The 20,066-nt window shown below is 49.2% G+C and overlaps 7 protein-coding genes across 7 annotated transcripts; 3 read left to right on the top strand and 4 right to left on the bottom strand.

Annotated features, from left to right (window-relative positions):
- Positions 1-11,765: 11,765 nt before the first annotated feature.
- Positions 11,766-11,993, bottom strand: CHC_T00007794001 (hypothetical protein). Its single transcript, XM_005711518.1, has one exon. The coding sequence runs from the start codon at positions 11,991-11,993 to the stop codon at positions 11,766-11,768; it is 228 nt and encodes a 75-aa protein (XP_005711575.1).
- Positions 11,994-12,119: 126 nt separating this feature from the next.
- On the top strand, positions 12,120-13,025 carry CHC_T00009399001 (glycoside hydrolase family GH16 Endohydrolysis of (1-4)-beta-D-linkages of galactans). The gene has a single exon (XM_005711517.1). The coding sequence runs from the start codon at positions 12,120-12,122 to the stop codon at positions 13,023-13,025; it is 906 nt and encodes a 301-aa protein (XP_005711574.1).
- Positions 13,026-13,070: 45 nt separating this feature from the next.
- On the bottom strand, positions 13,071-13,734 carry CHC_T00008495001 (Peptidyl-tRNA hydrolase 2, mitochondrial). The gene is made up of 2 exons (XM_005711516.1): positions 13,285-13,734; positions 13,071-13,151 (listed from the first exon to the last, which is right to left on the bottom strand). The coding sequence occupies exons 1-2, from the start codon at positions 13,732-13,734 to the stop codon at positions 13,071-13,073; spliced, it is 531 nt and encodes a 176-aa protein (XP_005711573.1).
- A 435-nt stretch (positions 13,735-14,169) lies between these two features.
- Positions 14,170-15,994, top strand: CHC_T00007793001 (hypothetical protein). Its single transcript, XM_005711515.1, has 3 exons — positions 14,170-15,037; positions 15,077-15,855; positions 15,935-15,994. Exons 1-3 carry the CDS (start codon positions 14,170-14,172, stop codon positions 15,992-15,994), a joined length of 1,707 nt encoding a protein of 568 aa, XP_005711572.1.
- Positions 15,995-15,996: 2 nt separating this feature from the next.
- Positions 15,997-16,104, top strand: CHC_T00007792001 (hypothetical protein). The gene has a single exon (XM_005711514.1). The coding sequence runs from the start codon at positions 15,997-15,999 to the stop codon at positions 16,102-16,104; it is 108 nt and encodes a 35-aa protein (XP_005711571.1).
- Positions 16,105-16,108: 4 nt separating this feature from the next.
- CHC_T00007791001 (hypothetical protein) lies at positions 16,109-17,167 on the bottom strand. Its single transcript, XM_005711513.1, has one exon. The coding sequence runs from the start codon at positions 17,165-17,167 to the stop codon at positions 16,109-16,111; it is 1,059 nt and encodes a 352-aa protein (XP_005711570.1).
- Positions 17,168-19,133: 1,966 nt separating this feature from the next.
- CHC_T00007790001 (hypothetical protein) lies at positions 19,134-19,439 on the bottom strand. The gene has a single exon (XM_005711512.1). The coding sequence runs from the start codon at positions 19,437-19,439 to the stop codon at positions 19,134-19,136; it is 306 nt and encodes a 101-aa protein (XP_005711569.1).
- Between the last annotated feature and the right edge of the window lie 627 nt (positions 19,440-20,066).

The following is a 20,066-nucleotide window of genomic DNA, read 5'->3' as shown; positions in this document are numbered from 1 at the left end:
TATAATACGACACAAAGCTGTATAGATCGGACGCATGACTATCTTTCAACAGTTCGTCGTATTATTTTGGCACGAGTGACGCATCCAATCCCACCCAAGAAAAAACTGAGACTCTACCACAGTCCAGACAGTATGTATAGCTGTGTCGCAGGGACTCAGAAAACTCAACTAGACATAAGTAAATGATATTACCTTCAACCATGGACCCTCCAGTGCCGACAACAAATGCCACATGGTTCATTTCTAGCGTAGCACAGTGATGTAGCACCTGTGCTCTGTACTGTGTAGATGGCACAAGTTCTCTGAACAGTTCAGAGCTTTTGTCATCTGTGCCAACATTCTCCAGCGATATAATAGCACCATACTTCTCTCTAAGTACTACAGCCCCTTCTATTGTCCGCACCGCGGTCATGGTCTTAATTTCGACTGCATAGACCGTAGTTAAATTGTCCCCATCAGTAGCCGCCATGACAGCATCCGGGCTGTCAGCGACCATAGAGCAGCTCTGGCTTTCTAGAAGTCCGGTTGTCCGAATGTAGTTCACAGTTAAACTGTGGTAGTGATCCCAACTATATGTAGACGAACACAGTCCCCTCTTGTACGCACCCAAGTGCCCCGCAAAGAAGTTAGGAATGGCTCGGATAATCTCCAATTCGTTGCGAGTGCCTTCCTTCATGCCAGCGGCTGGCACTAGGGGCTTCATGACCCATGATGTTAATGAGGCTTCTCGAAACAAAATGCATATTCTTTTTGCTGCCTGCTCAGCCATCTCATCATCAGTTGTATGGTCGGCTTCATTCCCACCGTCTGTAGACACAGACCTAGACAGTATATCTGCCTTGAACTGCATTACAGCGGCCACAACTTCGGACTTGTTAGCACGACTATCCACTACACGCCCAAACACAGATAGAAAGTTAAGCAACTCAGGTTTGGTAGTTGCAGAAATTCTGCTTGCAGAGCTATTTGAAATGCGGTCTGCAAGAGAGGCACGGGAAGATGGGCGGGGCATGCATCCTAATGCCATTCCTAGGGTTCTGAGAACCTGCTCCCATTTCGGCCTGAGGTATTCTCGAACAATGACATGGTCTTCAAACAAAGAATGTGCCCCAATAGTTAGTACTTCCTCCCGCAACAGCCATGATAGGACCCCCCCCATAAAGCCTCGTAGTCGCTAGCCAAAGCGGCTTTAAAGCCATGGGCAGTGCGTGATGTGAAGCGGAATGCACGAAGGAGGAACCAAACCGGGTCCTCCGACTGATAATATGTCAGCATGGTGCACCTGCTAAGAAGCTGTTCAACCTTGTTTTTGCCATGATTAACTGTGCCCGATCGGACCGATTCGGACCTTGTCGGCCGATCCCCGCATTTTTGGTATTCGTCAAAGGCTACCAATGACTCTTGTAGCTTCTGTACAGAACTTTTCGTTCGAAAAGAGTCACGCAGCACAACAGTGAAGCATCTGGAAGAGAACAGGGATGCATTATTGTGAACCAGGGCAGCAATTCTCCCAGAGCAGCTCTCTCGATAAACACAGGCCTCGGCGCGTCGAACCTGGGAACTGCAAGCCCCCCCACCCTTCAGTTGGGCCGTGTACACAGCACGGCAGCCCCTCTCAGACACGTCTATCCCTCGGTGCCTTCTTGAAATTGGGCCTTCGCCAAATACAAACGGGTACCACAAATCCCTCTTATGGGTACCCAGCAGGCTTGCACCTAGTTTGTCGGACAGAAACGAGATTGTTTCTTTAGAATTGTAGCCGCGATCGGCGGCGAAGATTGCGTTCGGCATAGGGCGTAAAGCTCCGGTCGTAGATGCCCCCTGCACCATCTGGATAAGCCTCTCACAAGTATGCAACAGTTTCTCACCCGTGCGCGTAAAATGACAGCCAATAAAGAAAGGGTTCAGAGCGGGGCATAGTGCGTTACCTACAGGCCCCAAACCCTTCTTATGGTTATTGTGTTGTTGCAAGTAGGTAAGTTCAACAACAGCCTGCGATGCCATACGCAAATGATCGTCATCTAACGAGAAGACAGTTGCGTTTTGTACATAAAGTAGGTCACGGTTGACGACTGCAACCTCGGCTTCTATCTCAGTTATGAGAGTCGTTGCTCTGTTCGCTGTACGGGACCTTTCCGTGCTACTGCAGTCGTGTGTGGCACGGGGCTCCTTCGAACCACTGAGAGCTCTCCAGACATCATAGTAGCGGTCTGCAGACAGGCCCATTTGGAAGAAGTGGCCGCTTTCGAGGGGTTCACAAACCGTAGTCGGCGACTCGTTGTACGAAGCACAAATAATATGTAGAATCATCCTTTCTACTGGAAATGTCTGCAACAACCCGGTCGAGTGCAGTGTTGGCTTCTTCTACAAATCGACCCTCCAGACTCCGATTCACGCTGTCGATTTTCACGAATACTTCGTCGAAAGGGCTATCATAGTGCCAGCCATCGAGACCGCCACTTCTTTGCGCTTGAGCGCGCTCCTCCAATTCCTCTGCTGAGACCGGGACGCATAAATTCATGGCCTCAGCGTCGACATCCCCCCAATGCTCTCCGGAGTACCTCTCCTTATCAAAATCGTAATATATCCTACTGAAGAGGTCCTCACATAGAGTGGCACCAGAGTCTGTTTGCTCCATTACGTCTGCCAGATAGGTGGTTGGCTGCAATGCACGTACTTTGGCTTCGTTAATTTCCGTCTGGAGTTCAACGTCAGAGAGAGGCACTTCCTCTGCGGAGGAGTTGCAGCTGCTAGACACAGGACGTTCTTGGGAATATGGAACGTCACTGGCGTCCAGTGAGTCTGTAAGCTCGAGTATGGCCCCACCATTAACTACCTGGTGCCCGTTTGAACGCTGCAAAGTCAGGGAGGGGGTATGTGGGGATACGTGTCGTCCGGGCTGTGCAGTGTCGGTACGGGGGGCTGGTGAAAACTCTTCGTCCTCAAAAAAAACCGGCGAGGACTGCAGGGAGGTCAATGTAGCTGGAAGTGAGGTATGACACAGCTCTGTCTGTGTCAGAAGCGGTGAAATGTCTTCGTATAGCTCCGAAGGCTGTCGTTCGGGATACAGATCCCTACGGATGGGTTGAATCCTCTCTGGTAATATTTTTAGCCTCTCTGGCGAGGCTTGTAGCGCACTGGCCTGCTGAAGCCCGCGAAGAACGGTTGCATCAAGACTGTCGTCTGCGGAGATGCGATGGTTGGATATTTTTTCCACCGGGGACCGTGCTCTGTTGCCCATAGCGAGAGGTGGCCAAAAGTCTCAGAGAATGTGGGCAGTGTGAGTATTCGGTGATTGGTGGGATGGAACATGCAGATACCACAAAGGGCAGAATCTCGCGAGACACAGTGAGATTGGGGGAAATTTTGGTTGAGTTTGTTGACGAAGAGCACTTTGTGAGACGAAAGGCACTTGACTGTGTGAGTTGTCTGATCGTGGTGGTGCGCTCACACACAACCGTCTCAAACGGCGCACTAGTTTTGTGAACTGTGCAGTTTAGGGTTGACGTTTGCGAACTTCGTGAATGTTCACACAAATTCATCTCAAAAAGTGCTAAAGGAAGTGCGATGTTTGAGATGCACCTGTAAGACGTCAGGCAATGATCTCAAAAAGTGCTACATTTTATGAGACGTTTGAGATGAGGCAATGAGATCGTCTCAAAACCATCTGAAAAAGTGCTAAACGTCAACAAATGTTCACAAACGGTTTGTGATGTTGTAGACGGCGGCGGGCTCGGTAGCACAACACTCACAAAAAATCTCACAAATCGTCTCACTTTTTGAGACGCCTATAATCGACACAAACGGGAGAACAAGGATATCTGGAAAAGAAGCTTTTTTAAAGAGAATATTTCTTACGTGCCCCTTTTATTTTGGAATCTTTTGTTACGTACCCCTTTCTTCACCTCACTACCGAACCACTTTCCGGTAGAGGTAACAGAGTTACACAGTGTCGGGGGCTTCGCAAGTCGTAGTTTAGTGCCCAACTTGACCAAAAGCAGAGCAACGCGACTTTCGTTGAGACGCTGCGACCCCCTGTTTCCGCCGTTTCTTCGGCCGACCTACCTGACTCGGAACTCTCCACGCGCTCATCTGTCTGGCAATAGGCAGTATCTGCAAATCCACGTTAATGTTTACTTGAGATGCAAGGGCAGCAGCAGCAACATACTGGCTTTGAAGTGTTGCAAGATGAAAACAGTCGATGCCCACTTTTTGTCCAGATGATTTCAGAGTGCAGCCTTCGGGACGTTCCCATGCCGCTCGCGTAGATTATCAAACACTAGCACACGGCTAGGGCTTGCGATTATGTTTCCCCTTTATAGCGTCGCAGGAGTGAGTGAGATTGAGTTTTCCTACTTTCCACAAGCGTTTGTTTGCCCTGCGGTCAGGATGGGCGTTGACAATGTATGAGCATTCCTGGGAGGAGCACTTTATACGCAGGCGCCCAGGGTCTGACTTTTTTTCCTTATGAGATCGGCCCACGGTGGCGCACAGGGGTAAGGATGCTATCAAGATGCTGTGCTTGTCAGGGAACGTGCTCCCTTTGATCAAACTCATTCCGACGACGCCCTCTTCACCTTTTCATTACTCTACGCTCCCAAGGAAAGGGGCTTACAAGAAGGGGTACAGGGGAGGAGTACGGATACATGCACACGGTGTCGTTTAAGGCTAATATAAACCCGTGGTATAGTATGCTACGATGCACACACAGGCTGCCGTCACGGGCATGTGTGTAGATAGCTACTGTATACACACACATCGCGACTCGAACCGGCGATATTCCATCGTAAAAGTATGTTTCTGACCACTACACCAGAATGCCTGCTATGTCCATCAATTTCCACGGGACTACCTAATTCGCGGACACGTGTACGACTGGCCCAGTGCTTTGCCTCCATTGACAGTAATTCCTAATGTCTAGTATAAATACAAATAATTCCGGTCCGTTTTGTCACTAACTTGACGGCGTCCCTGGGCGTGCATATCCGGAAGCGGGTATGGAATTGACAGGGTCCATGCGTGCAGTGTGGGCTAGAAGGGTTGCCCGGCTTTTGTCACCATTTGTCGTAATTCCTCGTTTGGTAAAGACAGCGCAGCGCACAGGCGACAAGCACTTCCCAGCCGGAGCCACAATGCTTAGACGTCTGCTTTTTTCGTTTTTTATATCTTGTGACACACACAACTCGCAGCGCCCATCGCATCCCCCCCAACCCCAAGCCCCTCATTACCTCCCTCTCGTCCCGCTTACCGTTGGTCCTGCAGCCCTGGCCAAGCGCCGCATCCACGATCCGCTCGGGACCCCGCCGCCGCAGCGCAACTGCCACCCAACCGCGCCAGCGAACCTTCCCACCGTCCGGACCTTTGCGCCGCCGCCGTCTGCGCCTACGCTGCGGGTCCAGCTTGAGCACGCCAACGTCTCGCGCGATGTTGCGCGCTTGCCAGCGACGCCCGTGGTGCCTGCGAAGGCACGCTGAGCGCTGTTCAAGCCTGCGCACATTCTACGGGTCCGTCTTAGCCGCGCTGCTCAAGCCGAAGCCCATTCTACGCGTCCTCGCCGCGCCGCTCAAGCTGGCGCACATCTTTCGCGCCGTACGCGCGCCAGACGGCCCGGTGTCGCTCGACGACGCCGGTGTTCGGCTCTAACCGCCGCACTTTCTGCACGACCTGGATACGTGCAAGTCCGTCGTTCGCATCTATTACTTCTTTAACCGCTCTCGCCTTTAGAAGAAATGGACTGAAGTCGACACGCCGAACCCTGCGTCATCTACACGCACAAAGATCACTACATCCTCGGTCCGCAATGGGACCGATATTACTCCGTGCGCTGCTAGATCGTTTTGCAAGCTTTCGGCGCCGGGCCGCTAGAGAAATTACCTATCCTGTTTTCTGGCGGGTGTTGCATCCTCTATACGCTGTCGCTGCGTTCGAGGAACATCCCGGTGACGACGCAAAAGCTCTACGCGAATGGCTCGTTGAAACGATTGCGGTCGCCGCTTTGGGCAGAGGTCTTTCACTCCTACGCCATTCACGATTGTGGAGATAGCTGCATAAACGGCGTATAGGCACACATAGACGCCGCAGTCGTCCCCATTAGGCTGTTGAGGGAGAAGATTGGACGATGCATATGCACCGCCGCATATGGCTCTCCATTTTCCCGCCATTTCGCGATCTCGTTTACAACGGGAGTCACTGCAAGAAGCGTCGAGCCAGCTCACAACCTTTAGAGAGCTGGTGCTCATCCCTTGGCGATGTGGGCAAATCGGATCAATATACAGCACTTCTCCATCTTGAGCAAACACTAATACCACGGACCAGTGAAGACCGCCGTTGGGTCCACTGTGGTGGTAAGGAACGATAATGAGACTTTTCTCATGCATTTTCATTCCTGTTCCCCAAGCTTTTTTTCGCGGAAGGTCGTCTATAAGCGACGAAAGGTGTGTGTTTATGCACATAATCTTATCCTTTGTGTCTGGCAGGCGAGAAGAATGACTGGAATGAATGCATTGATCACATTATCAGTAACCCACTGTCCTTTCGAAATTGAGAAGCCTCTCTCCAGTCCAAAGGAACGCCTCCCACTGTTAGGACCACTTCTGTGTTCTTGGCTGCACGACCCGCAAGTCTGCAGGATCTGGCTTCAATCTTCTGAACTGCAGTCCGTGTCAATTCCGGCAATTCCTGTCGCAGGGACCGGAGAACCCTACAAACGCGTGCCCGTGGCGCCGCTCCTTCAATTGCCAGTTTGGAAGAAGTTACTCTGGAAACGTTGTGCGGTCTCGTTTCTGAATCCGTACCAGCTTCAGAAGAATGGTGATATTCTTTTGAAACCTTCATGTTAACGCCATTATCGTCAATGGAGGTTCCATTCAAGGCGTCTGTACCAGGATGTACCTTTTCTTCCTTTGCTACCGTTGATGATCTCCTTTCTTGAGCTGCGCGAACGGCCATATCCCTGAAAGTATTTCCTGTTAAGGTTTCCATTTCAGTCGCGTGACGTGTCAGTTCATGTTGTGGGACGTTGAAGAAGACTGGTTGCAGTTTAATTTGCTGACAAAAAGGACAAGCAATCATGCTGCTTTTCGGTGGCCCCGTTATTGTCGAAATCATAACGGGAATATTGTTGGTGTCTGTGCGGCGGCGAACTGGTACTCGTGCTGCAGTTTCCTTCTTACTTTTTCTTGACGGACGGGCCTTGTGTGGGGCGACGTTGGCAGGTTTGTTGCGTCTCGCACTTCTACGAAGTTGCGGATTCCTCAAAGGCTGAGACGTATTTCTCGGATTTTCATCGGTTGCAAGGACTACAGCACCATCTTGTGGCTCCAGAGCACCTTCCGGCTTTTGATGAAGACCGAAAAACTCACTCCTAAGGCTATATATACTCGCATCCGAATAGCTATTCTTAACGCCGAGTCTGCGTTTCTTTGAGAGATCATTTTGTCCCGTTTGTAGACCCTTTACGCGCTTTCGGTGAAATTGTCTGATGCTCACCGCACGCAACAATGGTACAGCGTCATTCCTGTCTCGGTCTTCTCGCTTTTCTGCGTCGTCAGAGTTTCGTTTTTGAAAGGCTTTTTCAACATGCTCCCCGATTTCGTCACGCTGGATGACACGGAAGCGTTCCGCGTCACCAACGATGGGCAGCACTACGGGTTCATCTGGGTGTGCGGGGTCTGTCAAAGCTTCTTTTGCAGAACAATCAATGATGTCGTCGAGATGTGCCGCCATTGCAATTGATCCCGATCGCCCCGCGATATAAGACATCCCCGCTACAAGTTCCGAGAGCAACTTTCCGATTTTTCAGCAACACAGAACGCCCCCTTCTGATGAGGAGCATAAGGAAGCGAGCTCACGCCCCAGTGAAGCTATTGATCCGTAAATTTGTCTGCGGGACTCGGCACTGTCGAGAAATGGAAAATCTTTGCGTTGATAATCGCACGGGGCTCTAGAACCATTTGTACACCATGAACGCATCTGTGCTTTCAAGCTGCTCGTGAATGATTCTTCACTGCCATCGGAAGAATTGACTCGCTCGGCAACAAAGGCTTCACGTCCGGTTTGCATCTGGCTACTCATCTCGACTCTCCTTGTCGAATCGAACTCGATGACAATGCCATCTTTTTTTGAAGAAGATGCGACTATCGCATCTGAATCAGATTTCGATACGCTCCCTCGCTCTCCGATCAAATGCAAAGTGATGTACTCCATGAAGTTGTATTCGTGCAAAATATCGAGTCCTGCGAGGAGGTCGGTGAATCGACGATCACTGTGGGCTGCCGCCGCGATGCAGACCTCGAAAGCTGCTGCTAGAATATGGCGACACGGGAGCGAAAATTGAGAGGAGAACATGCAGGGACAGGCGTCATCTGGTATTCGAGAACAAAGTACCCCGCGCCATGACAATGGAGAGTTGCCAGCAAACGCAACTGCTGCAGTCAAATTCACAACAGTCATAGATGTTCGTTCAGCCACTGCTTGTGGCAACACGTATTCCACACGAGCGGGGACGGGGTCGTCTCTGGAACCAGTATCCCCGGCATCACTTTCAATAATTTTCGCACTCATTCGAGAGGTTGCATTGAGCTCGCTAACAAGCATCCTTGCTGCGGCCCGTGACAGGCGATGGCGTTTCGCCTCTTGTCGAATAATGTGACTCGTCCGTGGGCAAGTATCCAGTGCCGAAGGGAGCTCGTCGAGGCCTTCTATTGCGAGTTTCTTCTTCTGACTTTGCCTTTCGATAAGATTAAGGATGCGGTCAATAAAATTAGCAAGCGAGCTTGACTCTGGTATGTTTTTCTTCAACAAAGCGTGAAAACTTTCAGAGCGCTGTGTGCTTTGCACTCCCAAAGTTGGAGCGGTTGGGAAAAACACAATGCCCATCTGGTTCGTTTCGAATAAACGTGGTGCTGTAAATACTTACGAGCACGTTGTTGCTGTCGAAAGTTTTCGGGATTCATTGGAAACCAACGCAAGATCATTTCGTTCCAAAGGCGATCGAACCCTCCCTCAGTTGGGCTCCCACGAACTTCATCTATCTGCGATTGAGAAAGAATCCAGTTGCTAGGTCCGCCTTCCAGGCAGTTGGCAACGTGTGAGTACACATTGTTACCGATAAGGTGCCAAATGCATAGAAGGTGCATCCGCGCGTCAGCATCGGGTGCCATTGACAGCGCCTCCGAAAGCCCTCAGTCGTCATCTGTAAAGACGACACGAGGGAGCGGGACAGGATCTGGTGAATTCACAGGTCGCATTTCCATAGCCCAATCTGCAAGCATCCCAGACATTGTGCGTGCGTCCTCGCGCAAAGTAAGACGAACAGATGTGCATCTAGATTTCCCTAGTGAGTCAACCGCGATTAACCATGTTGTCTTATAGTCATACCTGGTCATATGGTGAGTTGAATCGATAGTGACGACATCACCACATCTGGTAATAAGCTCTCGCGCCCCGCGTGGCGCGAAGAATATGTAGTTTAGTATCCGTTCATCCGATCTACCAACGGAAATGTGCGTTAAATCTCCTGCGCGGTGCATGTCACCAAAGAGATCTTGAGCGACAGTAGCGTCATCTTCTTGTCTTCGAAGCGCTGCAAGCGCATTACGAACGACCGTTGCAGGCACAAAGACATCTGGAACTGCCCTTCTCAAGAATTGAGTCGCACGTAGAACGTGCACAGCTTCAATGGATGAAGCTAGTCGCTGAAGCTTCATATCGCCAACTGCGGCTCGCGGCTTGTGGTTCGTGTGCCTAGTGATGCAATTTGTGATAATGACGAAACCTGGGCAGGGTTCCTTGGAATTTGAAATGGAAGACTCGTCAGATATTGAAGACTCCAAAGGAGATTTGCTCTTAGTTTTCATCATTTGAGTATGCATGTGTGTCGTATCCGAATTTGAATATATGATAGCCGAATCCCGCATGGCATTTCTGGCTGCCACTTCGAGAGCAAAGCTAAGACTACCATTTTTCCAACGGGTATGGCAGAGATCATTGCTTCACATCTGCACTTCTTGGAATTTCTGTCACGAAGATTGGCGTTAGAAACTGAGGTCAAAGGATTTTTCGAAAAGCGCCTAATACCAGCAAATATGCACGTAGCTCGCAACCGTACAGGATGGTTATCCCCACCAATTGTTCGTCGTTCTATGGCAGAGCATGCCCATCCGACTTCATTCCCGTGACGACGTTCTTGACCTGTTGCAATCCTTTTCAATATCATAGGACTACATGGAACGGGAAAGTTGGGTTCCAAAACGCAAATACTTGTGTCTTTCGGTACAGCGGTATAGAATATCGTACCACCAACGGAACGTTCTGCTTCGGACTCATCTGGGACTACCTCGACATACCCTCCGACACCTGCCTCTTTGACAGCCGTACCCATTTGTCTGAGTCGCTCCAGTTCTTTGTCAGCAATACGGGCTGGGGCAGAAGTGGAGGGGAGCATAGCTCATGAAGTTTTGATGCGGTATCAGCAGGTGCGCCAACAGTAAAGAGATCGCCGCTTAATTCGGTATGGAGGGAGGATTTCCGATCCCGGTATGTATCCACCGTCGTTCCATCGAAATCCTCCGTGGCTTGAAAACTTCGCTCGTCTGCAAAAGCTCTTTTTTAAAATAAAATCCCCAAAATCCGAAAGACTGACTTATGACAAGGTGCCTGTAGCGGAGTGAATTTAAAGTGCAGAAAGAGAAAGTTTGCATGAATCTGCAAATACGCACTCAGTGCCTATTTATGTAACGTGTGCATGCAAGCTACCCGTGTATGTGTAGCTTCAAATACACACTCAGTGCCTATTTATGTAACGTGTGCATGCAAGCTTTAAACCCACCCGTGTATGTGTAGCTTCACCTGGGGGGGGGGGTCGCGATATAAGAGCACTTTGAATAAGAACGACCTCGCAGTAAGAGCACCATTTTCGCTTGGCACGGTATCATAACTTCAAGCACCATCAAACACTGTAATTGCAATCACACAGTCCCTTTCTCGCCTGGTATTTCAAACGCATCTCAGAAGTCTCGCCCACAGTCCGCCTGTTCCGTTTCTCCGACGCACGGATCAATACGGTGCTCCGAAATGACCTCTCACTTTCCACCGGTGGCTCACGGCTCGCTGAAGAGGCGCAAGCGCCTTTCGGTGAAAGGGAAAGCCGAGGCTGCGCGTTGTCTTCAAAATGGCGCGAGCGCCTCTTCTGTGATGAAGCGTTTTGGAATTGGTCGCAGCACGGGTCCAGGCAACTGCTTATTGGTGAGATGCTACAGCGTTCTAAGGAGTAAGATGGGCATCCTGTGCGGGATTCTTGAATAGTACATAGCAAACTCGGATTAAGAGCAGTATGAAGGGGTTGGCACGGGGTGCTCTTATATCGTGGTCCCCACTGTACGTAACATTCCAAAATAAAAGGGGTACGTAAAAAAATTCTCTTTTTTTAAACCACCTTAAAACCGCGTATAAAAAATTCGAAACCAAAAACGCCAGTTTAAAAGGGAACTAGTAGTCAAAGCTGCCATCCTGGGGTTCTACAGTACAAGATGTTATTGCCGCAAACAAGCGCGTTAAGAAAATAGTGTCCAAAGTAGGTAGCTTTTGAATGTTCAATTTAATTTATATATTTTTGCAAAAAAAGAGCTGTCCTCATATGAGGACAAGCCCCGGTCGGATGGAAACTAGATTCTACGTAGCTGTTGTCAAGGAGAAGACTCACACCAATAGGAACGAACGACCCGCAAGTGATATTTGTGCATCGGGCCAAAAGATGAATTCGCCCTTCAACATGCCCTGAGGTTTTTTTGGCCATTGTCTTGCTGGAGAACACAAGATGTAGGTTTTGAGCCCCAGAGGGGTAGCAAGAGACGTCCTCGAGCCACACTTCGATCTACAAAGGGCAAAGGACAAACGTGCAACCCACTCAACGGGCCCTGCGCACTTTTGCTTTCAATTCGCAAAGCATGGTCTTTTTTGCAGTATCGAAAGAGAGGAGCAGAAGAGGGAGGCATCGCTATGTACTATTCTCTCCGATACAGGAAACGTATTGACCAGCACTAGCTTTTCTGTTTCTACGATCTGAGAATTTAAGACCGCCGCTGCTGTTCTGGAACAACTGTGAAACAGCACAGAACAGCATGAGTAAACCGCGCCACGAACCGTTCAAGACACCGCCAAGGATCGACCCTGGACCGAACCACTGCTGGGTCCAAAACTGGGAAATGTCTGATGAATTCGAACGGTCTCTAACAGATTCGTGGATGAGAAGACAGCGCTGGGAGACCATCAACCCCACATGGAAGGGAAGAGCGCCATCCTTCTTCAAAAAAGACAATGTGATTGTCCAGAATGGATCCATGAAGTTGCGGTCAAGAGAGGACAACCCTCCTGCATACTTTCCTTCTATGTACAAGGACTTTTCCACAGCTTTCGTAAGAACTCGCAAAAGAAGTCTCTACGGTTACTTTGAGATTTACTGTCGCATGATGGATAGCAAAATCTCTAGTGCATTTTGGTTTGCCTACAACACACCAAATGAGTGGACTGAACTTGACGTTTTTGAGTATTCAACTAGCGACAAACCAACAAGCTTTGGTAAGCCGTACAAGCAGCTGTTTAATACGAATATGCACGTCCATCGCAATCCCAACGGTGTCAAAATGAGTTCTCCGCAAGTCTATGATGCTGGTTTTGACCTCAGCGCACAACCCGTGAAGGTTGGGTTCAACTGGCAAGAGGATAAGATCCAGTGGTACTTGAATGATAAGCTTGTGAGAGAAGAAAAAAACGAGTACTTCCATCAACCGTTGCACCTTCAATTAGATTCCGAGGCATTTCCGATTTGGTTCGGGTTGCCCGAAACTGGTGGTTGTCACAAGAACTCGTTGCCAAACGCGTTTGAAATCTTCTACGTGCGATCGTGGAACAGGTCAGTGCACACGAGTCGAACGCGTTCAAAACTCTCTCACCTCAAAAAAACTCTCAAACTAACTTTCTCTTGTATCCTGCATTGGCTTGCCACTCACAGGAAAGCGAGGTCGTGAGCAATGGCTCTCTGCTCCCATGATGCATCGCTGGCAATCTTTTTGTTACAGCAGTCTCAATGATCCCGTCACCTGGTTCACCAAGCTATCTGGACCGGGGCCAACGGCAAGGACCGTCAAGCTTCCCTTTTGTTTAGTCGCAAGGCGAGTAGCGTAATTGCGATAAGTTAGTACTTTCTTAAAAGAATAAGGTAATCCAATTGTTCAAGTCACCTTGAAAATCCATGACCATCACTATGCAAAAGTTCATTCAACGTACCGCAGCAATCTGCGTTCTCCCTGCGTCGTGGACCATGTAGGTGACCAAGCCTCGTCTTCTGGCCTCGCGGTCGAGTGCTTCTGCCTGATGCCTGCTACTGACTTGAAGGGCAATCTTTGGTTGCGCGTTGTGCTCCCAAATTCTTAAAGCAGTTGGGTTTCTTGTCTCTGCGCGCTTGTAAGCGCCAATTGTGGCATGTCCGACTTGAGCAGCAATTTTACCTTTGCTCATCTTAAGGTCAGTGCGCACGCACAGCACGAGCTTGTGAGCCTCACCTACAGAGCCCGCTGGTTCCCATCCAATGTCTTCCTCAGAATCTGAAGAATATTGACTTGTTAGTTGCGGGCGAAAGCGGCGGAAAACTGTGCGCGTGAATAATCCCAATACGAAGCCGGTAGTTACTCCTATTCCACCGGCAAGGGTGTCACGAAGTGAAAAGGGCGATGACATGGTCGGTATTCTGGATGGAAAAGATCTACAACAGATCTTTCTCCGCGAAGGAGAATGTACACGAAGCGGGGGTGATGCTGCAAAGGCAGAAGATGCGTTGCGCATCTGTATCATTTGAGCCGCTGTCGTTTAAGCCGACTGTAGAGATACCGCCTGAAAGGGGTACCTTACTGAACGAAGGAAGGAGAGTGACACGTGGGTCGCCAAAATGCTTTTTGACACGTTTCAATGAAAGCTAGGTGTTGTTCTCAAAGGGATAAAAACGTATACTTTACTGTTATTTTCAGACGGTAAATGCAATCCGACTCTTGCAGTCCCATTGCAAGCATTGTCAAAGAACAAAGCTTTCCTAGCTAGAGCAGACCGCCGCAACTCATCGCGTTTCTGTTCCCTCGTCTTCTTCCGAATTCACCCACTCTTCCTCTGCATCACATCATGCTTTCATTTCTTGCTGAAAAGAAATCCAAGCTAATCGTAGTTGGCGCAGGAAAATGGGGTCTGAATCACGTCTCTACTGCGTATCAGCTCCAAGCGCTTGTCGCGGTCGTCGACCCACATCCCAACGCCCTCGACCAAGCGCGTGAACGTCTCAGTCCGGACACACAGGTCGAGTACTTCGGTGCTTTATCCTCAGCTATGCAGGCTCATCCAGAAGCTTCTATTGTCGTTGCCACGCCCCCTGCCACTCACTACTCCATTGCCAAGCAAGCTATCCATGCTAGTAGACATGTGCTGGTTGAAAAGCCACTCTGCGTCAATGTTCAACACGCCGCAGAGCTTACCCGTCTCGCAAGTTATAAAAAAGTAACTCTAATGGTCGATCACTTACTTCAGTATAGTTTACAACATCGCCGTCTGTTACAACTTGTCCGCACCGGCTTCGTTGGAGAGGTTACCAGGGTACGTATGTCTCGCATGAACTTTGGTACCGTTCGAACGGAGGAGAACGTCTTGTGGAGCTTCGCCCCCCATGATATCTCAATCTTACTATCTATCTGTGGGGATCAAGAACCAGCTACAGTACAATGCGTGGGCCAAAAGGTCGTGACGTGTGGTATCGATGACTATATCGATATGAGTCTCAGATTTGCAGACGGTGTGCAAGCTCAAATCGAAGCAAGCTGGCTTCATCCATTGAAGGAGCGTCGCCTCATTGTGTATGGCTCGAAGGGGGCTCTTATTTTAAACGAGGCCATGCCAGATGACAGAGCTCCGAAAATTCAAGGATTCAAATGGTCGGCTAAAAGAAAAGCTGATGGCTCAGGAGTCGTCATTGAAAAGCAAGAAGAAGATCTCATAAGCAGTTTGACCAAATCCAACGAATCGAGGGACCGTATTGGAGAACTCGTGGATAAGCCTCCTCTGGCACTCGCAGTGGAGCATTTTCTGGAATGCCAGTCAAGTGATAAACCCCCGCAAACTGACGGCAAGGAGGGCATTCGGGTATTGAAAGTGCTCTCTGCAGCCGCTGACTCGCTCAGCAGGGACGGTGCTCGAGTGGACCTTTCGACTGGGACACAGTGCCCACAAGTTTTTGTTCATAGCACTGCCGTAGTTGACAGCGGTGCTGTTATTGGCCCTGGTACCAAGATTTGGCACTTTTCGCATATCATGCCCGGAGCAAAACTCGGACCGTCATGCAACGTCGGTCAGAACGTATACATCGGTGGAAAGGCTTCCCTGGGGCGAAACGTCAAGGTCCAGAACAACGTCTCCCTCTACGATGCCGTGACAATTGCAGACGATGTGTTTTTGGGGCCCAGTTGTGTATTGACCAATGTTAAAAACCCCCGTTCCCACGTCAGTAGAAAAGATGACTACCTTCCGACAACAATTGGAAAAGGAGCAACGATCGGCGCAAATGCAACAATTGTCTGCGGTGTGCGCATCGGCAGTTATTCATTCATTGGGGCTGGCGCTGTTGTTACCAAAGACATACCAGCGCATGCACTTGTGTACGGGAACCCAGCTACCATTCACGGATGGGTTTCGACGACTGGGACCAAACTTATTCAGGTCGCTGATCTCGGGGAAGGCTCGAAGATTCTTCAATGCACTGAGTCCAAGGAGGTTTATTGTTTACACGAAAAAGGTCGCGATGGTTCGGGAAAGCCTTGTCTTGTGATGAACAAAAGCACTACATAATATACGAGTTCAAGGACGCCAATGGCCAACAGGTGCATAAAATTGTCCTCCTGAGCACGTCTTGGTGCCAATTGCCTTTTGTCTGAAGGGACCAAGTGTGGAAGTTGGGAGATAATGATGTCTTCCAACTGCTGTCATGGCCCCACAGATGTTTGCAATGAGAACTGTGTGAGTGATTTGGTTATCTATGGGCATTCTTGTGCGAGCCTTTGTACATCAACCTAATGACTCATGGTATTCTTATTTCTTGCGGCAGTCCCTCAGTGAGAATGGCGAATTTGTATAGAAGGGCAGCTGTGGGTTCAGAAAGAGTCTGATACGCCGGTCGTGACGAGCTTAACTTGGTAGGTCCTTCAGTGAGTAACTCTGGAAATGGCATGCGCCTAACAATTGGTTGCAAGGCGGTCACATTGTCCAACATACTGACATCCAGGATGTATTGATAGTTGATGATATCAAAATGAAATTCTTGGGGTCGAAAGTGCTTGTCCAAAAGTGTCATGTCGAAGTCATCCCGTTCAGACATTCTTCGAAGCTTGTCCAATACTTCAGCGAAGCTGGTTATACTGAGACAGGATGCACCTTTCCTCATTTGGGCCTGGCGAAGCATACCGGGAATGAGACGGTCTCTTTCTCTGACATCTGTACCAAAGTCATCGCTTTCGCATGCGGCTTTGGACTTCCATGCCGAAAGAATCCTTTCAAATGGGTTGCGGGTTATGGCGATGCGCAGGACTTCAGGGTCATTCAAGATTTTCCATCGCTCTAAGTCGGTCATGTTGTGTGGATGAAGGACTTTTCCCTGCCAACAAGGAGCCTGAAAGTTTGTAACTTGGGAGCCTTTGCATTCTTTATCGCTAGACTTGCCAGATAGGCCCTTGTGCAGCCAGGTCCACAAGGTCGTGGAGCCTACTTTGGACGTGGTGGTCATGAAGATCTTGGATTCGGGTATGTAGGCGAAATCTGAATCTTCATAGAAGATCTGGTTGTACTTGTGGTAGATAGAATAGGTCGGGAGGTTGACTTTGATTGACATGGCACCCATGGTTGTGGTGCAAACAAACTGGACGACGGAAAGCAGAACAAAGGAAAGAAAAACGAGGATGAGGGTACGCCAGGGGTACTTGGATTTGGCATCGCGGGCCTTTAAGTCTGCGTATAGAACGCGGAGCCGTTGAAGGGACAAGGGCTTTACCGATGCTGCGGAGCGGGGTAGACGAGTGGTGGGTAGTATTGGTTGCAAGGACGTGGGACTCTTCGGGGGTCGACCAGCGGACCGGGCCTTCATGAAGCGGGAATGTGAGTATGGGTACTTTGCGCGTTGTTGTCAGGTTTTGGAGAGAAGCAAGGCGGCTGTGAGGTGAAGGGTCGGAAGTGGAGGTATGGCTGGTGCGCTGACGATATAAATTTTAGTCGGATACTGTGGTTCATAGGTGGGAGGGGTAAACACTGCGTCCCAATGCTAGAAGACAGTAATCAGCACTGCTGATTTCAGCAGTCTGTTAAGACCACTGTGGTAAGCATCGGATGAGATGCGCCAGTGTAATGGAAACAATCACGGCACAATTGTCATCTGCTCACTGGATGTGCTCCACGGACCCCCCGCTGACCGAGATATCTGGGCCAACCGCCGTGTTGAGCTCGCACTTTAAGCCCGTTGTGATTTCATTGGTGCCAGATGCCCTGCATGAACAAATAGACAAGTGACAAGTATCAATTTGAACCGTGTTTGGGAATGTACAGTAGTGTGTGACAAACACATCCTGTGGCATACCCCCTGAATTTACCCATTAAAACGGCTGTATCACTGTTGAAATCTCTAATACTCTCCCCCCTTAACATTGCATGAGACCATCCAGGCATCGAAAAAGTTTAACCCTTCTGTCTATGCATCCTGTTTCGGGAGGAAGCCTTGTCACCAAATTTGGAAAGTCCTGCTGTAGGCCCTCCGACAACGTAGGTAGATATCCTATGTGTGAAAGGTACAGAACAGTGAGGGATAGAGGGATAGAAATCCCTCACGGAAACAACGGCCCCCAATCCCAAAGGATATATAAATATCCACGTTCGATTCCCAACATGCCCTGGGCGTCTCGCAGGCAGTGCACTACCCAGGGCACAGTACACTACAGTGATACGTCTGCATAGTTATGGACTGCAAAAATGGAGATGGACTCTGTTTTCGTTGTAGTACAGTGGAACACACTGCAGTTCATGTAGAGAGAATGTGTAATACCTGCGTTTGCAGGGATTGTCTAAGGTAATTAATTTACAGAAGCAGAACATATCCTGAGTTTGCTGTCGTCATGTCACAAAATTGTTCTCGCATTCTGTGTATCTCCCTTGCAGCGAAATGCAACTCCAGCTTCTAAACGACTGCAACTGAGTTATGAAGATCCACGCTTACCTCTTACAAGATTTTCTTTTCCATGATGTAGATATGTCTCGTGTTGTGGCTTAATCACATATACAACTTAACAGTCTATGACAAGGATGAACAAGAAAAGAAAGATGAGGCAGTTTGAAGCGTTGGGGAAAAGGGTTGCTTTTGCGTTCTTAGTATACCTTCAAGTTTCGTGTGCATTTATCTTTTTTGATCTGTGCGTTTTCTCTTCATCCCCGCCCTACGTTGACCACAAGCCTCCTTCTTTGCTCCTCCGTCTTTCCAATAGCTTTTACAGAGACCCTTTGTTTTACAATTGACCGCGATCTCGCAAAAACTGTTATTTGAATATTCGATTCGAAGCATGTTCCTTTGCCGATGCGGTCTGGTGAGTACTTGAAAAATGACTAAAGCAGGCGAGTAGCGAATAGTCAAAGCCAATAGCAGAGAGCTTCAAGGGTTCTCATGACACTGGACGAGAGGAAGCTGGAGAGATGGAGGGGAAGTCTCTGGGTTCATGCCTAGCTTCTAGAAAAGCTCGTTTTGCGGACCTGAAGTGTGATAAGGCATTTCTCACATCGCACTCCACACCCAGACTCTCCAAAGACCCAAACAACCTTGCTAGCACTACAGCACTCGGTACGGCCCGCCTCTCCGTAATTTCACACTCGTCTTCTGGCACACAATCATCCATCATAGTATCACTGGCAGACTGATTCTGTAGCTCTCCACCATAATGTATTGAATCGCAAGCATCACTAATAGAAGCTTCTGCCACAAGCTCATTAGTCTCAATCTCAATCCATTCCTCCACATCTTTCCTGCAGAATTCTGCAGTTTCTGCAAGGCCGTCTTCTGGCACCAGGCTCAATCAAGTGAGCTTCAAGAGTGGGGCAGGGTAATGCGCAGGGTGCAAAGTTTTTGTTCCGAGCGTTGTAGCGGTGTTGGCCACAATTTGTTGGAGTGAAGGAAGAGAGAGTTTGATGTTTCGGATGGTTCTCTCCGAAATTTTGAACTGACGCAGAACTGTGGTATTCGCATTCTTGACCTGCAGCAGATGCCCAACCTCGATTTTCTGTGCAATCGTAAGGCGCGTACGCTTCGCTTTGGCGATCATTTCAGGAATCCAGTGTGCTGGAAAGAGTGAGGTGCCATCACCAATTGAGCTGAGGCGCATGAGGAGTGGGCGATGACGACGTAGCGAACGACACGTGGCAGAACCTGTGTCTGCCGATTTTTGCGGCACTAATACAAGGGTGGCAATAATGAAAGCGGCACTATTGCGCGTCGCCCGTTGTAATGGATGCGGCACTATTGCGCGTCCCTCCTGTAATAGAAGCGGCACTATTGCGCGTCCCCGTACTGTATTCTGGATGACCGGTATTGAGATCAATTTGTTCGTAAAGGGGGGTTGCTGGTGTTGTCGGACAGTGACAAAAAAATCGGACATGCAAAATATTTTGAAAAATATCTCCGACACGGGCCAAGGAGCACCGCCGCGCGTAACGGCGCCAGATAGTGCGCCGTATATCAGAACGACGTGGTTGAAATTAAAGAAAAAATATCTCAATCGATTGCTTACGGCTTTCTACGTATAAGTGTGCAACAACCCAAAAATACAAAGTAGGCGGACTTTTCTATTTTTTATTTATTTGCTTGGATGTCCGATCTTAGTGCTCGGTTGAGGTGCAAAAGTGTCCGCGCGCTTCAATCTCACTCCTCTTCTGTGTCCGTGGTTGTTTTCGCCAAGTCCCAGTAGACGACAGGCTGAGAGTGTCCCCGTCGCAAAACATAAAAAATGGTG

Source organism: Chondrus crispus, genomic scaffold, assembly GCF_000350225.1.
Source record: "Chondrus crispus Stackhouse genomic scaffold, scaffold_85, whole genome shotgun sequence".
In the NCBI taxonomy this organism is placed as follows: domain Eukaryota; phylum Rhodophyta; class Florideophyceae; order Gigartinales; family Gigartinaceae; genus Chondrus; species Chondrus crispus.
Note: the sequence above shows the minus strand (reverse complement) of the source record. Positions and strands in the feature narration are given on the sequence as shown.

Excerpts from the sequence above, each read along its gene's own strand:
- CHC_T00007794001 (XM_005711518.1), bottom strand. The coding sequence starts at position 11,993 with ATGCCTCCCTCTTCTGCTCCTCTCTTTCGATACTGCAAAAAAGACCAT.
- CHC_T00009399001 (XM_005711517.1), top strand. The coding sequence starts at position 12,120 with ATGAGTAAACCGCGCCACGAACCGTTCAAGACACCGCCAAGGATCGAC.
- CHC_T00008495001 (XM_005711516.1), bottom strand. The coding sequence starts at position 13,734 with ATGTCATCGCCCTTTTCACTTCGTGACACCCTTGCCGGTGGAATAGGA. Across the intron at positions 13,152-13,284 it reads GGAGAACGCAGATTGCTGCG|GGAAGCTTGACGGTCCTTGC; the intron begins GTACGTTGAATG and ends ACTAAACAAAAG.
- CHC_T00007793001 (XM_005711515.1), top strand. The coding sequence starts at position 14,170 with ATGCTTTCATTTCTTGCTGAAAAGAAATCCAAGCTAATCGTAGTTGGC. Across the intron at positions 15,038-15,076 it reads AGAAGAAGATCTCATAAGCA|AACTCGTGGATAAGCCTCCT; the intron begins GTTTGACCAAAT and ends ACCGTATTGGAG. Across the intron at positions 15,856-15,934 it reads GTTCGGGAAAGCCTTGTCTT|CACGTCTTGGTGCCAATTGC; the intron begins GTGATGAACAAA and ends TGTCCTCCTGAG.
- CHC_T00007792001 (XM_005711514.1), top strand. The coding sequence starts at position 15,997 with ATGTCTTCCAACTGCTGTCATGGCCCCACAGATGTTTGCAATGAGAAC.
- CHC_T00007791001 (XM_005711513.1), bottom strand. The coding sequence starts at position 17,167 with ATGAAGGCCCGGTCCGCTGGTCGACCCCCGAAGAGTCCCACGTCCTTG.
- CHC_T00007790001 (XM_005711512.1), bottom strand. The coding sequence starts at position 19,439 with ATGCGCCTCAGCTCAATTGGTGATGGCACCTCACTCTTTCCAGCACAC.